The sequence below is a fragment of the Crocodylus siamensis genome, chromosome 1 (genome assembly GCF_052110815.1).
Source record: "Crocodylus siamensis isolate JL-2025a chromosome 1, ASM5211081v1, whole genome shotgun sequence".
NCBI lineage: Eukaryota > Metazoa > Chordata > Crocodylia > Crocodylidae > Crocodylus > Crocodylus siamensis.
The window spans coordinates 90,808,631-90,823,460 of record NC_143395.1 but is presented as its reverse complement, the minus strand read 5'-3'; the positions used below and the strand labels follow the sequence as shown (position 1 = coordinate 90,823,460).

Below are 14,830 nucleotides of genomic sequence, written 5' to 3'. Positions count from 1 at the left end.
CCATCAGGGTGCATCGTGACCACCCATGGGACGAGCACTTGCTACAGTGTGGAATAACTCTGTGGCCTATTTACTGCCCTTGGTGGGAGGGGAGGTAGGAAGAGCAGAGCTGTGGGATACTGTAAGGTCTAAGTAACATGCTAACTGTTCAAATTAACATACAATGCATTCCTGCCACAGAAGTTTCACAATAAATGAGTGATTTATTTGAGGTGGGTTTGTCGTTTTCATCATACAATCAATTGCTTGACTATCTGGCATATTGCTACTTAATGTATGAAACTTGGCAAATCACCTGAGAAATGGAATATCCACTAGGGGCCCTCGGTGCTGTCCTGATAAGGTGCAAAAGTACATACAGATTTGGTTTTTGTTCTTTTACCATCAAGTTTGTAAGAAAGCCAAGGTGAATGTATGTTAAATGTATATACCCCTTATTTAAAGGCAGTTACGTAATCCTGTTGCTCTAGACTTTGGTCCTGGAGTTCAGCATGTTTAACTTGTGCCTGATTCTGTGAGAGGCATCTGCCATTTCTTTACAGTTTGCTAAGTTACTGTGATTTCATTGAAATTAGAACTGAAAAGGAGTTTGATACAGAAGTAGCTCTGCCACAGGAAATGAACACAAGAAAATATTGTAAATGGAAGCTTGTTTATAATTGAAAAACAGTACCTTTTTACTTTTGTTTGCCAAATATGTAAGCAATGTTTTGAAAAATGAAAACTACAGCCATTTTCATCTTTTTGTTGTATGCATTTCTTTGGACAGAATCAGTTTGCTCTCCTCAGTGCCCCAAAGAAAGAAACTTCTCAGATTGAAGGACCATCTTTAAACAACTCTTACGGTTTTAAAGTCAGTGTGCAAAATCTGCAGGAAGCAAAAACATTACATGAGGTAACTTGCTGCAACAATGCATTAGTTTAATTTATTCTGTTTATCTTTAACTGGACTACTTTTATAATTTTATGAAATGGGCTGAGTTTGTAAAGAAAAAGATGCTGAAATCTATTCTTATTCATCAGGGTTTGGTATGTCTGACTTCTAAGGAAATGGCTATATTGCTTATATCTGAGGCTCTCAAAGCTCCTTCTTTCAGTAATATACTGAAATACATTTCACAGCTCCTTTTTTTGGAATAACTTTCTGGTTTATTTACTGTGTTAGCATGAACTCCTTAATTGGGAAATTGAATATTTCACTTTATTGGAAAAGTAAGTATTTATCCCCCTTTTACAGAAGATGGAACTAAAGCATGAAGTTTAAAGAATTCCTAACTTTAAAATCCAGCTAGTTCAGAAATGAATTAGTAAATTTGAAGTAGAGCTAATACCATCCTTACTGATTTGAGTAGTTTGCTTTGTTTGCTTTTTATTATATTATGAAAGACAAAAACAAGGGGAAACTGATTAACTTCAAAGGCTGGCAAATGCAGTGACCCGAACAAACTGAAAAGTGAGCAAAAACGATGTTATCTTTCAATCTTAATAATTAGATGTTCCTGTGACAGTGGTAAATAAAATTTTAAAAAAAGACATTTTGGAATTTTTACCTTAAGCGGAGTTTTTTTGTGTGGGGGGAAGGTTACCTCATGACAAAAATCACATTAAATTAAACAGGGATGAGTGCAAAGTCCTGCATGCACAAATCAGACTGTGGAATGACTAGCAAGGCTGCAGGAAAGGACCTAGGACAGTTGCAATGGACCATAAGATCAATATGAGCCAACAGGGTACTCTTGTTGTAAAAACAAAAAAACAAAACAAAAAGCCAACTTACTGGGTTGTGTTAACATGTGTTGTTTGCAAATCGAGGGAAGTAATTTTTTCCCCTCTCTCTGACATTGGTTAGACCTCAGCTGAAGTACTGTTTCCAGTTTTGAGCCCGGCATTTCGAGATGTATGTGGACAGATTGAAAAGAGTCCAGGGGAGAGTGACAAACTATTAGAGGCTGGAGAAACATGACTTAAGATGAAAGGCTGAAAGAACTAGGATTATTTAGTCTGGAAAAGAGAAGAGTCAGTGTGGGAGAGGGTTGATATGTCAAAATATTGAAGGGTGGTTATATGGAGGGGCAGAGATAGACCAGTGGTGCCCAACTTGCTTAGCCCCACAGGCCATGATGAGTTGCACAGGGCCAGTTTGAGGGCCCAAATCAGTGCACAAGGCTGCAGTTAATGCTGCCCCTTATTCCACTGATGCAGCATTTCCAGACCCATGGGCAACACTATGGACCAAATGAGACTGCTCCAAGGGCCAGGTAAGACGGACTTCTCTGTGGCCACAGGAGACATGGAAAGGAGCAATGGTCTTAAACTGAAACAACAGACATTTTTTTTTTTTCTTCATATAAGGAAAATCTTTCTCACTATGAGGCTGGTTAGGGCTACCCAGAGAGGTTGTGGAATATCCATGTTTTTAAGAGCAGGTTAGACGGACACTTTTTACCAAGGTGATTTTAGTTGGGGGTAATCCTCCCTTGAGCTGTGTTGTTGGACTTCATGAGGTCCTTTCCAACCCTATGATTCTGTACGGGGAAAAATGAGTACCCCTGACAGATGTCACTACTAAAATGATTTAATCAGGTTAAAAATTGTATTTAAAACAGGTTTGCTTTTCAGAATGATAATTTATTACATATTTAGATCCCAATAAAATACCGAGGATTCAGAATATTTCCAAAAATATTATTAATGCATCTTTATGATTCAGTGTTTTATACCTTTTTAATGAAAAAGCTTGGTATATCCATTGCTCTTATTCATCTTTATCTATTCATGCATGCTTGGGTTCACTTCCAGTCTTCTGATTCTTTCAGGCCCAGTTTCTACCCTTAAACCAGTATTTCTCAACCATGGTGCCCTGAGAGCAAGGGCGCTGCAGGGTGCCACTCTGTTAGTACTGTTAGGTATATGAACGTGTTTCACAACATAAACCAAAACATTTCTTCAAGTAGGAATCCATAGTGTTAAATATGTCCTGACCTTTTATATTTGTGATGCTTGCAACAGAAAAAATTGCTTTATTATTTTTCTGTAGTCAAAAAATGAGCAAAAACAAAGAGCTAGTATTTTCTGAGTGGTGCCTTGAGTCTAAAAAGGTTGAGAAACCAAGCCTTAAACTTTAAACAAGCAAACTCAGTTTGAACTTCTTGAAATGTCTGCCTTTTTCCCATGCTTTCCTATGTACTAAGGAAAGTGCAGGGGTCTTTAAAATATTCTAGGTCTTTCCTATTTTACACTCTAGAAAAGGACAAGTAGACTTTTCCCCTGTTTTCAACTTCTAAGTCAGGGGTCAGCAGTCCCTGGCACGTGTGCCGAGCATGGCACACAAGGCCATTTTGGTCAGCACACCACTGCCAGCCCAGATTCTAAGCAGCTGCTGCCAGCCACAGAGCCCAGGCTGCTCTCAGCAGGCAGCTGGGAGGCTGCAAACCCTACTGCAAGCAGATGGGGCTCCATGGGTCGGCTGCAGCTGGGAGGCTGCGAACAGCTGCTCCAGGCTCTGGCATGTCGGCACTCCGGCACCTTCCAAGATAGACATTGTGGTTTTTTCGGCACTCTGGCCAAAAAACGTTGCCTATCCCTGTCCTAGAGCAAGGGGTAATACCTGAACAGAGAATAAACATTCAGTATTAATCATTTCAAATGAGTGCAGTAAAAAATATAGTAGGTCTCTGATAACCTTGCCCAATAAAACTAATATTTTTGCAAACGTGTGACATCCAAAAAGACAGTATTAGTAAGTTTTGTTGATATTTACCTGTGATATGTCAGCAGTTTATATACTTATGAGGCCCTTGTTGTTAATACAAGGTAGTTAATAATAAATAGCTTGTTAAAAGTTATTTGAGGAGATACCCAAACCATATTTTTACCTGTTTTTTTATGTAGGTCCAAAACCTTACACTCATCAGTATGGAGTTACATGCTCGACCTAGACGGGACTTGGAGCCAGATCCTGAATTTGATCCTATCTGTGCTTTATTCTACTGCATCTCATCTGACACAGCACTGCCAAATACTGATAAAAAAGAAATCACTGGAGCTATAGTGATTGATAAAGACAGAACAATCTCAAGCCAAGGTTCTTATATCTTTTCTTTTTTTTTCTTTAGAGCATTTTATGAAAATATTTATTTGCTAATAATCAGTGATTAATAAGCAGTATGGTCAAACATAATATTATGTTAGCTCATTTAATTCCTCTTGTGACTGTTGGTGATTGGCCTTATTAAACCTAGATAGTTTTCCTACTTATATCTTCATGTGAACCATTGCAGGGGCTATAAACCACAGATACGATGAAGGTATGCAGTTACCTATGTTTGTGCACATTCAGGACAAGCCCCTGCATGTTCTAAAAGTGTAAAGAGGAAAACTTACAATAGTCTCCTATTCAAATTGCTGGTAGCTGCAAATAGAAAATGTTAAATCAAGACAGTATGTTTTTAATATTTTGCTTAAGGGTTATTTTTGTGGTTTTATCTGATCCTTTTAGGATCTAAACAGGGGCCCTTATTGTATTGTACCTTTTTGGCTTTGTTTAGACCAGTGATACTCAACCTGTGGCTCTAGAGCCGGATGTGGCTCTTCATGGCCCTACAGGCGGCTCTCGCAATGTAGGCGTCTGATCGGCGCTCCACTCTATCAGGCAGCGCGGGGAGCACTGAGCAAATGGACCAGCAGTGTGGGAGTCGCTGAAGTTCCCCCCCTTCCATAGGGGGGAAGAAAAGGAGCTGCTGGGACCCCCCCCACAGGTAAGAGTAGAGATCACCTCCCACCCAGCAGCTGGGGGGCAGAATGGGAAAAGACATCCCCTCCCCCAACCCCTTCTTCCCAGCAGCTAGGAGGGGATGAAGAGAGAGAGTGCTGTTGGGAGAGGGGTTGATGATGTCATATCATGATGTGTCAATATGTGATGATGGTTGATGATGCAGCATCATTACACATTGAGGTAACATCATGTTGATCACAATGTTGGTACTTGAATTTAGGTGCACTACGATATCGTCTAAATAAAGGAAGTGGCTCTCCAGCTGTTAAAGGTTGAGTACCACTGGTTTAGGCTATTTAAAAAAAGGCTTCTTTTAGGTTTGTTCCACAGAATTAAAAAGTAGCATTATATAAGTATACTAAACCACAAAATACTGTCTAAAATTAAAAATGCTGCCAAAAACCTTCCAAAAAGATTCATTTTAAGGCAAAAGTTCCATCCTACAGCTGTTTCTTTGTCAACTTGTAGGAATTTTATGGGGTTAGCCTAAGTCCTTAATATTACTTTTAATGTAGTTTATTTTGGTATTTGTTTCTATGTTAACATTTTTCTGACTACTGTAATTACAGTCATTATGTTGCTAAATGAGATTTGCCACGGTATTGGAGTCTTATGGCTCCTCAGAAGCTGCTGTGATAAATTATGAAGAAAACACTTTAAGTAAATCTGGTAGTATGTTTAAAAAAACAAAACAGAGGTCCTGATCTGCAGAAGATTTTACCAGTAAAGTGAAATATTTTATGTAAATGTTGTAATAGCATTTATTCCTCTTATTGGTGTATACTCAATATTTTAGATTATGGGCCATCTCCTTTATTATACTATTGCATTTTAAAGTTTTTTGCATTTTTTTAAAGTAATTTTGATAATTATACTACCTTGAGTTGAAGCAGTCTAAAGGTATCATCACATGGCAATTTACTTAAGGGTAAAAGGAAGCAGGGTTTTACTATCAGTCATGTGCTCCATTGTAACCGCTTGTGTGCACTCTTGCTCCAGAGTAAGTGGAAGTTAAACCACAGTTAGTTAATTAGCCCTCAGTGAAAGGGGGGAATATTATCACTGTTTAGCTTCCACTTTCCATAGGGAAAGAGTACGTCCACAGGCAGTTAGCACAGAGCAGCTGGTATGTAGTAAAATCGTACCTCTTTATCTAAATGATTTGCATGCGTATATTCTAGTCTGACACATTCATCTTAGATCCAGATCCACTGAAAACTTGGTATCGTTGTCTTGATCAGAGCTGTTGCAATCTATTTTATAAAGGACTGTATATAGAGTACTAGTTGTCTCTATTACATTTCTTCTCCTAGGACTTTTTCCTATAGAGAAGTTAGTGCTCAGTAAGCTTGCATCTGAGTTTACAGCATACTAGCTATTCTGTTTTAATTCCCTATGCAGACGCACATAAGTGTGTCTATGTGGAGAGTTAATGTGGTATAGCTGATGCATTGTAAATTTGCACGAAGTTGCTGCACACTAATCTTTTTATGTAGAAAAGGCCATTATAATTGGCTATTTTATTTCTTATCGATCAGTGAGATTTTTTTTTTTTCCAAAACGGTTATTATAGTGCTTTTAGTCTTCAAAACACATTGGAAAGAATTGCTTTCAACTAGTTGAATGAATCCCATTAAAATAAACATTTTGCATGAAAATATTAAATGCTAAGCTCTCGCATAGCATTTTTAACATTTTTCTTCAAATATAGATCTCTTAGCCTGAGATTTGTGGGCACAAATTGTTGACATTTGTTAATCTTTGAGAATTTCTAGAAAATTCTTCCTTTGTGGTTGAAAGACTTGGAAGGCAAATCCAAGAAATCTTGTGCCTATAGAGGTACTTTTTGAGGACAAAAATATGTAAATGCTTTTCTCATTTAATGGAATTTGTATTGCATTTTATTTTAAAGGATAGGTTCGACTGGAGGTGTGGAATTTATTCTAAAATTTAATGGTATTTCACTTGCTTTCTAGGTAGCAGAGTCCAGGCCCCCTTGCTCGCAAGATCTGGAGTTACAGGACTAGAAGTCACTTACACTACTGATGAGAGAACTCTTTTCCAGGAAGTAGTGAATATTGTAAAAAGGTAGCTTATCTGTCTGTTGTGCTTTTATTTTTCAGGCATGGTATGGCAGATTTTAGTTCCTTCATCCTCTTACATCTCTTAAATATTGATTGCTGTTGTTTTCCCTCAAAGGCTCATTTCTAGAATGGACAAGAATGGTGGTCTTTTGAATAAAAACATCTCTGCTTTTCTTTCCACTGAAAGCAGGCATTTTAAGATCCTCTTAGTTAAATTAAAGCATCCAAACTAACGTGCATCAATAATCTTGTAATTTTATAAACTTTCCTAATCATCCCAATGTCTAGTTCACATTTCTTAGTCTTAATCTCTTGCAGTGATGAAAACTATAGAAAAGCCCGCAGATGGGAAAGAATTTTTGTAGCTGTTCTATGTCAAAAAAACTTAACATACAACCTCGTAGGAGAATTGAGTAAATTAGTAGATAACTAGTTTCTTTACTTACAAGTTTGTCTTCTCTGAATGGGGGTCTATCTGGCTTGGAAACTTCTGGGGTGTTTTTTCACACCCCTGTTCTCCCCCTTATTTCTTCCAAGTCTTGAAGGCCTATTTTACAGCACCCTCTGGTGGTGCTCCTTTGGAACTGCAGGCACATCTCCACAGGCCTAACTGCCAAAAGTGTGAAGTCCTAAAGTTAAAAGGAAAAATAAACACTAAACCCTGACTCAACCGGCTGGAATACAGTTTCAAGAAAAAGGTGTGTACTAGGCAGAGTACATTTGCAATTCTCTCTCTCTCCAACCAGAAAACCTCTGATGAATGACATGGACCAACCCCGTGAAGCCAGAATAACAAAAGTTGCTGAGAGCAACCAGCTCAGGGTGGGTCCCGACAGAGCAGCAGATCCATGTTCAGAGAAGATAAAAGTACAGGTAAGGAAACAAATTTTATTTTTCTTTCTTGGAAATCTGGTGCTCCATCTGGCTTTGGAAAACTGCTAGAAGTAGCAAGCAACTTAAAAAAAAAAAAAAAAAGAGGAAAAAAAGAAAAGGTTCTCCAACATGGGAAAAGTTGAAAAAGGATATCAGATGGCAGTCTATAACAACATGTCAAAGATAAGGTATTAGAATTTTTATTTATCCCTGAAGAGCATCAAAGGAGGACTCTCTGCCTGTACATAAGAAAGCATCATTGGATGAAGAAAGCATGCTGATCCTGCACTTCAAGATGGATTGTGTTAACAGCCAGGTAGCTGGAATGGGAGTCAGCAACTTTATCTTCAGAGATTGTGTTTAGGAAGCTTGTACCATGGGAAGATGACAATTTTAGTCTATATATACATATGTATAAAAGAAAGAGGAGCGGAGAAGGGACTTTGTTTTCTCAGTTTGCTTCCCCCCACTATAACACCAGTAGAGTACAAAATTATTCCTTTTTAGTTTGCTGCAAATAACACTTTTACTGTTGGACTACGTTTGCAGCATACAGTTGTTTTCTCATTGAACATGTATAATCTTAGGGCATAAAGGAGGAAAGAAAGCTGAAAGGATTAAATGGAAGCCTGCATTTTTCTATACCATAAAACAGGGACTAGCCTCAGAACAGTTTTACCTGGGGGGGAAAAAATTAAGGTAAAGATGCTTAATTGGCAGTTGTGGACTTTATATATTCTCCTTACTGAAGTGCTCAAATGGAAAGTGAACTAAAATTAAGAAACAGGTATTTCCCTCAGGTTCAAAATGAGTTTTAGTGAGAATACTTAGTATGGGGAGAAAAAGGTTCCAAAATGTCTTGTGTTGTCAGTCCTAGCAGGTTTTTCTGCTTTGTCCACTGCAAGGGCCAGATTCTCTATTTATACTAATAAATCAACTTGATACAGGGTATACTGAATTGGAGGAAGAAATCAACCAGATCATATTCAGGAGATGTTACCACTTAAGGTCTATGGAGCAAAACTCAAAGATCGAAGATCGAGAGAAATTAGAAGACATTCTGTGTATTAATTTGTAAAAGACTAAAAAGGTCTTTGGCTGGCATGTTGACATCAATCTTGGGAGCGATAGATTCTGGAGCATCATGAAGTGATCAGCATATGACCGCACCTTGCTTCTAGGTGATCTTGGTGACCACCTTGGATATCAAAGAGAAGGGTGAAAGAATGTAACTTCTGAGACTTGTCAAAGGGAATAACAACCTATCTGTTCAGAATACTTGTGGATTGCTGATTCCACAACAACATTTATTAACTTGGTGGTGGACTGGACAGCAAACACATCTACTTGTGGAAAGAGCCATCTCCAGGCAGTTTCAAGATATATGTAGTAGTAAAGGATGGGTCCTGACATTCCAAGTACAACAGAATCTTTTTTTTAGACCTTTTCTTCTTATCCATTTTTTGTTCTGTTTTGAGGCAGAACTCTGATTACTTTGTGTGAGTAGTTGCAAATTCTGGAAGAATGGATCAAGGGAGGCAGACTTGCAATCTCAATTTTTGGTAGTTCTGGAGGAAATTAGTTCCAAGCTGAGCTCTTTAGAGAGGATCATTTATTCCTATTTCATATGGATGGCCATCTGAGGTTCTTGATTTAAAAAAAAAAAGTCTTGTCATTTGGAGTTGTCCTGAGTCTGCCAGTGATTTTTCCCTTGAACAAATGACCCAAGGGCTCTGCATCAGTTACAGGGTGCACAGCATTGGCTAGTTGGAGGTGGTGTCAGTTCCATTACCTAATCGGAAAGTTATGGAATGAAGGAGGAGTATCCTCTAGAGGACTAGGTAATAAGGATATCTGCTGCTTCAGAAAGCCCAGTTGAAATGATGAGTTGAAATCTCATGTAGTTTTAATTTTACCAAGAGATCATTCAGTGAGCACTAAATCTGGATACCCTGTTATCTCATATTGACCACCAAGATAAATATAGGTGCCCATAAAGCAGATGACAAACTGAAAGTCACTACTTGGAATTAATAGAGTCTATCTGATCAACAAAAGGTGGCACATAGCACATAAAAACAGGCCTCTGAAATGAATCCAGAGTTTCTCTCAAATCAGTCACAAGTGTTTTCTGTTGAAGTCCTCTTGACTCTTTGAATATAACAACAAGTTTGCAGTATAAATCAAAGTGTTTCTTGTGATAGAATTGGGAAGATTATGTTAAAGGAGATATTGGAGGAGATGAGAAATAGCCTGACTTTCCCTGCTGGGAGAGGTTCAGTAGCAGAAGTGTCAATTGCTCAGAGAAAATAGGAACACTCATGGAAAATGGGAGCACAAATACTCAGGGTAACTGTGTGGAGAACAAAGGAAAGAGGTTTCAAGATGCCACCTAGATCATGGAGCAGAGATGATAGAAAAATCATCACAGATGTCTTTCATAATTTATTATGAGGGCATGTCTTTCAAAAATGAAATCAGTCCAAAGCTGTAGAGATATTCTGGAACTTCCCTGCAAGTAAAGGTATACCTGAGCTGGTAGGGGTTTGTTGTCTTGAAAAAGGATACTTTCAAGGCAGCATAAACTGAACAGTTCCTGGACTTGATAAAAGTGGAGCAGATGAAAGGCTTGTTAGTCACTCCTTGCACTGTTGAAAGTTATGAGCTTGGTAAAATGTCCTGAAGCTTGCTTGCTCTAGCAAGGCTCGACTAGGTATAGCTTGGCTAGATTAGGCTGGGCTTAGGCACAGTGGTCAAGATTTGGTAAGATGTTTTTCAGAGCCTTTTTCTAGAAACTCAGTTACACCACCTTAAAGGGTGGTCCAAAAAGTAGTGTTTGTGGTTTGTGTTTCAGCCAGTTGTTTCTTCCTTCAAGCATGCTTAAAAAAAAATGCTGATTTTTGGGGGGAAGGAAAATTTGCAGATCCCAGCCCTCTTGGTTCAAGCAGACCTGGTGTGAAAGGATAGGCTATTCTTCTACATTTCTGAAAAAAAGCACATGGAAGATGTGGACTTTGCATTGGACTAGTGTCTATGGAGAAGTTCAGTTGCTTGGAATTTTTACGTGTCAGGGTTAGACTGTCCATAATTCAGTCTTTTCCAAAGATTTAAAAGATTAAGCTATCCTCTGAGGATGAGATACAGAAAAGGTCCTGGAAGTGAAGATGAAGTCTGTTCTCAAAACTGAAGGTGGAGTGAGTCTGTCTTCTAAAACCTGTGAAAGCCCATTTGAGATGAAACAACCCGAGTCAACTGACTGATCATCTGGAGTTGGGTATTCCAACTTTTGACCAAAAAGCCTGATGATAATCCATTGCCCTGGAGGAATCTTTAAAGGAGCAGACTGGTTTTGATGTCAGTTTTGTCCTTACTGATGGGACATTGGAAAGGAAGACAGAGACTCTCAACTGTATTGCTAAGAGATGATTGCTGAAAAGGGACATCCATTCTTTTAGATGACTGGAAGCACTCACAACTTGGAGTAACTGGGTGGCTTCTCGTGTAGAGACAGCTGATAGGAGGCAGTTAAGAGGAAAAAGAGCCATAGGTTTTAGCAAAATTAAATTACCTGAGGTGCAAGACCTAGGGAGGGCAGTAAAGAACTCAAATTAGAAACACCATGGCAAGAGATTAACTGCAGAAGAATTGGAGAACAAATTTCAGTGGCAGTGGTATAAAGAAAAGCATGATTACTAAGTCACTCCATGGTGAGTAGGTCCCCACAGCCCAGAAGTCTCCTGCAGCCTGACTTGAGCTCTGTTGACTGCAGCAGTGTGGGGGTGAAGCTGCAGGGCCCACAAATGTGTTTGACAGCCAACATAAAAAAGTGCAGGGGTTCTGGGCTCTTAAGGTTGTTCTTGGGACAGCTCAACATCTACTCATATGGAGAACGGCTCTCCGCTGCTTAAATAAATTAATCCCTTGTTCTACTGGAGTAGAATTTCTTAGTGTTGAAAGGAGGCCAGTCTGAAGCAAGTCAGAAGAAATCAAGAAAGTCTGATCTGGTATTTTAAAAAAAAAAAAAAAAAGTCCTGTAAAACCTGTTTGTGTGAACCCAAAGGCGGTATGCTGGAGAAAGATGTGCCTGTAGTTCCTTAAGCAAACCACTAGACGACACTGGTAAATGGGCTTCCTGAGAGCATGGCCAAAGGAACTTTTCAAGAATTTTTTTCTTGGAAACGTCAAAGGTGGGAAAACTAAAGCCTGATGGAGCAGCGGATTCCAATGAAAGAGAAATTAAAATGTTATGGGCCTCTTCACTTTTAGGGTAAATTCTGCCTCTCCAAACTGTTCAGAGGTCCACAAATGCAGTAGAAAAGGTATTGTTCTACTGTGCAGTATTTTAAACAAATGCACACTTCTCTGCATGCCATAGAGGTAGGGGAATCGGGAACAGATGTGACATGGAGAGAGTCAGTGGATTCACTGCTGCATGGTTCACCACCATCCTCCAAAGTAAGGAAGCAAGGGGTACCTTCTGAGAGAGGATATAGAAATATATATATTGGGGTACAAGAGCTCAATATCTTCAAAGATTGTGTTTAAAAACTAGTCATTTTTTAAAAACAAGCCTGTTTTGCTATATTAAACAACAGTTCTTTAACACTTAAATCTCGTTGAGTGCTTTTCCATGTAAAATATCACATGGATATGAAAATTAGCTAAATTTCCATATTAGATACTTTACAGTATGTATATGGCATATGTAATAAGAAAAAATGGCCAAAATTTCACCATTAGGTGGTACAGTGGAGAAAAATTGTACAGAAAAATATACAGATTTTAAAATGAAGATGTTTTAAAGTAGGTTTACAAAATAACTTTTCCCAGGACAGCAGTGTCTTCCTTCTCTGTAGAGGTTACCTCTGGGAATGTGTTCTGACTCTACATTGCCAGCTCTGTGGGTTTATTTGCCCTTAAAGCTGGGGTACTCAATCCCTGGCCTACACAGCTATAGCATGCACTTGGCAACTAATATTGCCACCTCTCCCCCGTTCCAGAATTCCCAAGTCTCATGCAGCTGGGTTGGGGCCAGGCAATGCACTTTGTCCCCTCAACCTTGTGGCCAGACCAGAGCTAAGCTCTCCTCCCCCCGCCATGCGCATAGCCAGGTTGAGGCTGGGCCATGTCTCCTCCCTCCACACAGCTGGAATGAGGCCAGGCTGCACCTGCACCCCTCTGCATGGCTGAATTGCGTATTGCTGTGCCTGCCTCTTGCTGGATCGGGCCCACTGGTCAGTTCCAGCTTGTAGACAGGCCAGGCACTGCCCATCTAGCCAGGGAGGCAGAAGGGTTGAGCACCACTGGACTAAAGTGAACTGGAAAAAAAAAATCCTTAGGCTCTAAATACTGCCTGTATTGTAGGTCTAGTCTAAATTCTTTTCTTGAGTTCCCCCAAGTTCAGCTGAAGAAGGATGTGTAGTCAGGAAAAACAAGCACTAGGAAAGGGAAGGAAGACAGTGTGAACTTACTATTCATTGGAATAAAAGGAAATATTTACCATAGAATGGGAGGGAAGAGGAAATGACAGAAAAGAAACACTAGTGCTGTGTGACCCTTTCTGACTAGAAAGGAAAATAAGCATTTTTTTTTTCTCTTTACAGAGTGGACGATTTGTTTGTAACTAACACTGCATTTAAATCCTAGTAGTACAAATTCTGCTTTTCATCTCTGCAGAGAGGTTGGCAACAGTATGCAAAATAGTTTCAGTGCCTACGCTTTTATTGTAGCAGGTGGTGCCAACCAAAGGGCACTCTGTGCTGGCAGACATGCTTCCCACCCCAATCACATTTTTCCCAGCCAACAGCTCTCAACTACCACTATTAAGGCTTGTCAGTTCTTAAAACTGACCTGAATGCTATGCCTCTTAATAAGGTAGCTTTCCTGGAGCAATATGGGCTTCCTGAAACCTAAAACTACAACACATGATTTCATAGAAAGTGGTGAGGAGGAGTGCAGATAAAGAAAGTATAAAAAGCAACTGCAATATCACAATGCAAGTATGGATAAGCCATTTCCCTAATATCTCCTTGCAGTTTTTCCTCAGTTACCACTGCCAGCATCAGTCAGATAAATTGTGCGTCATCTTATAACAACCATGAAGTTAGCACTCTGACTGAAAAGGGATTCATGGCAATTGTCACTTTTACTTCTGTCTCAGGTCGGACAGGCCACCTGGGGCTTCGGCCCTGAATTAGGGACATTAGCCATAACTAGGGACATACTGAAATTGCAATTTCATGGATTTCATGAAATCTGGCAAGTGGGCAATGCCCACAAAATCCACAGAGGAAAAAAAACTTACTGAAAATAAAATGCTAGCACCCCAGCAGTCTTCAGGGTGCTGCGGCAGCCTGGTGGGGCAGGCAAGGGGAGAGAGTGATGTGCCCCCTTGAAGTGCTGCTGGCAAGATGGCTATTATCCCTGCATCTCGCTGCTGATTGGCTGCAAGGGCTGCCTGTGATGTGGCCCTGCTTCTCTCTACCAATCAGCAGCAGGGGTGGGGCCACATGAGAGGAAGCCCTGGCAGCCACTCAGTGGCGAGAGGTATAGCCACCCCCCATATCAGCAGGTAGCTGCTCCAAATTTAGTAGGTCCTTAGCCATAACAAATGGGGTCATCCTATATAGTAGGCTTTGGGTCTTATGTTGAAGAAAGAATTTTCTTGACAGAATTGCAGATGTTTATTATGTCCAACTACTAAAATATCAACTCTAAGCAAAAAACTAGATCTTTCGTACATAATCCACCAGTCCTAAAACTATGGTATTGGCACTAAGGTTGAAAGGTTAACTAACCATCTACAATAAACAGAATCTAAACTCTTTGAGTATTGTATCAGAGAAAGTAAGGAAGAGTTCAGGATTTGATACACGTTTTGACTATGAAGGTGATATGACATAAAGATTATTCCTACAATTAGACCTGTGTAAGCCAAAACAAAATTTTGATTTGACAGATAAAATACAGTTTCATTCGATCATATTCTACAGTAAAAGGGGGTTTTTTAGGGAATTAAGAAAGATGGTTTATAATATGAACAATTAAGCTATTTTGTACTTTCCGCTATAAAGGATCTTTGACCTTTTCATGCTTCCAT

General features: G+C 39.5%; 1 protein-coding gene across 1 annotated transcript in view; it reads left to right on the top strand.

The window, feature by feature from the left end:
- Positions 1-14,830, top strand: part of REV3L (REV3 like, DNA directed polymerase zeta catalytic subunit) — a 209,912-nt gene that overhangs the window by 146,843 nt on the left and 48,239 nt on the right. The window contains exons 16-18 of the mRNA XM_090038057.1: positions 770-895; positions 3,892-4,084; positions 6,751-6,862. Of these exons, the coding sequence (XP_089894183.1) occupies positions 770-895; positions 3,892-4,084; positions 6,751-6,862 (431 nt within the window). The remainder of the gene's footprint in view (positions 1-769; positions 896-3,891; positions 4,085-6,750; positions 6,863-14,830) is intronic.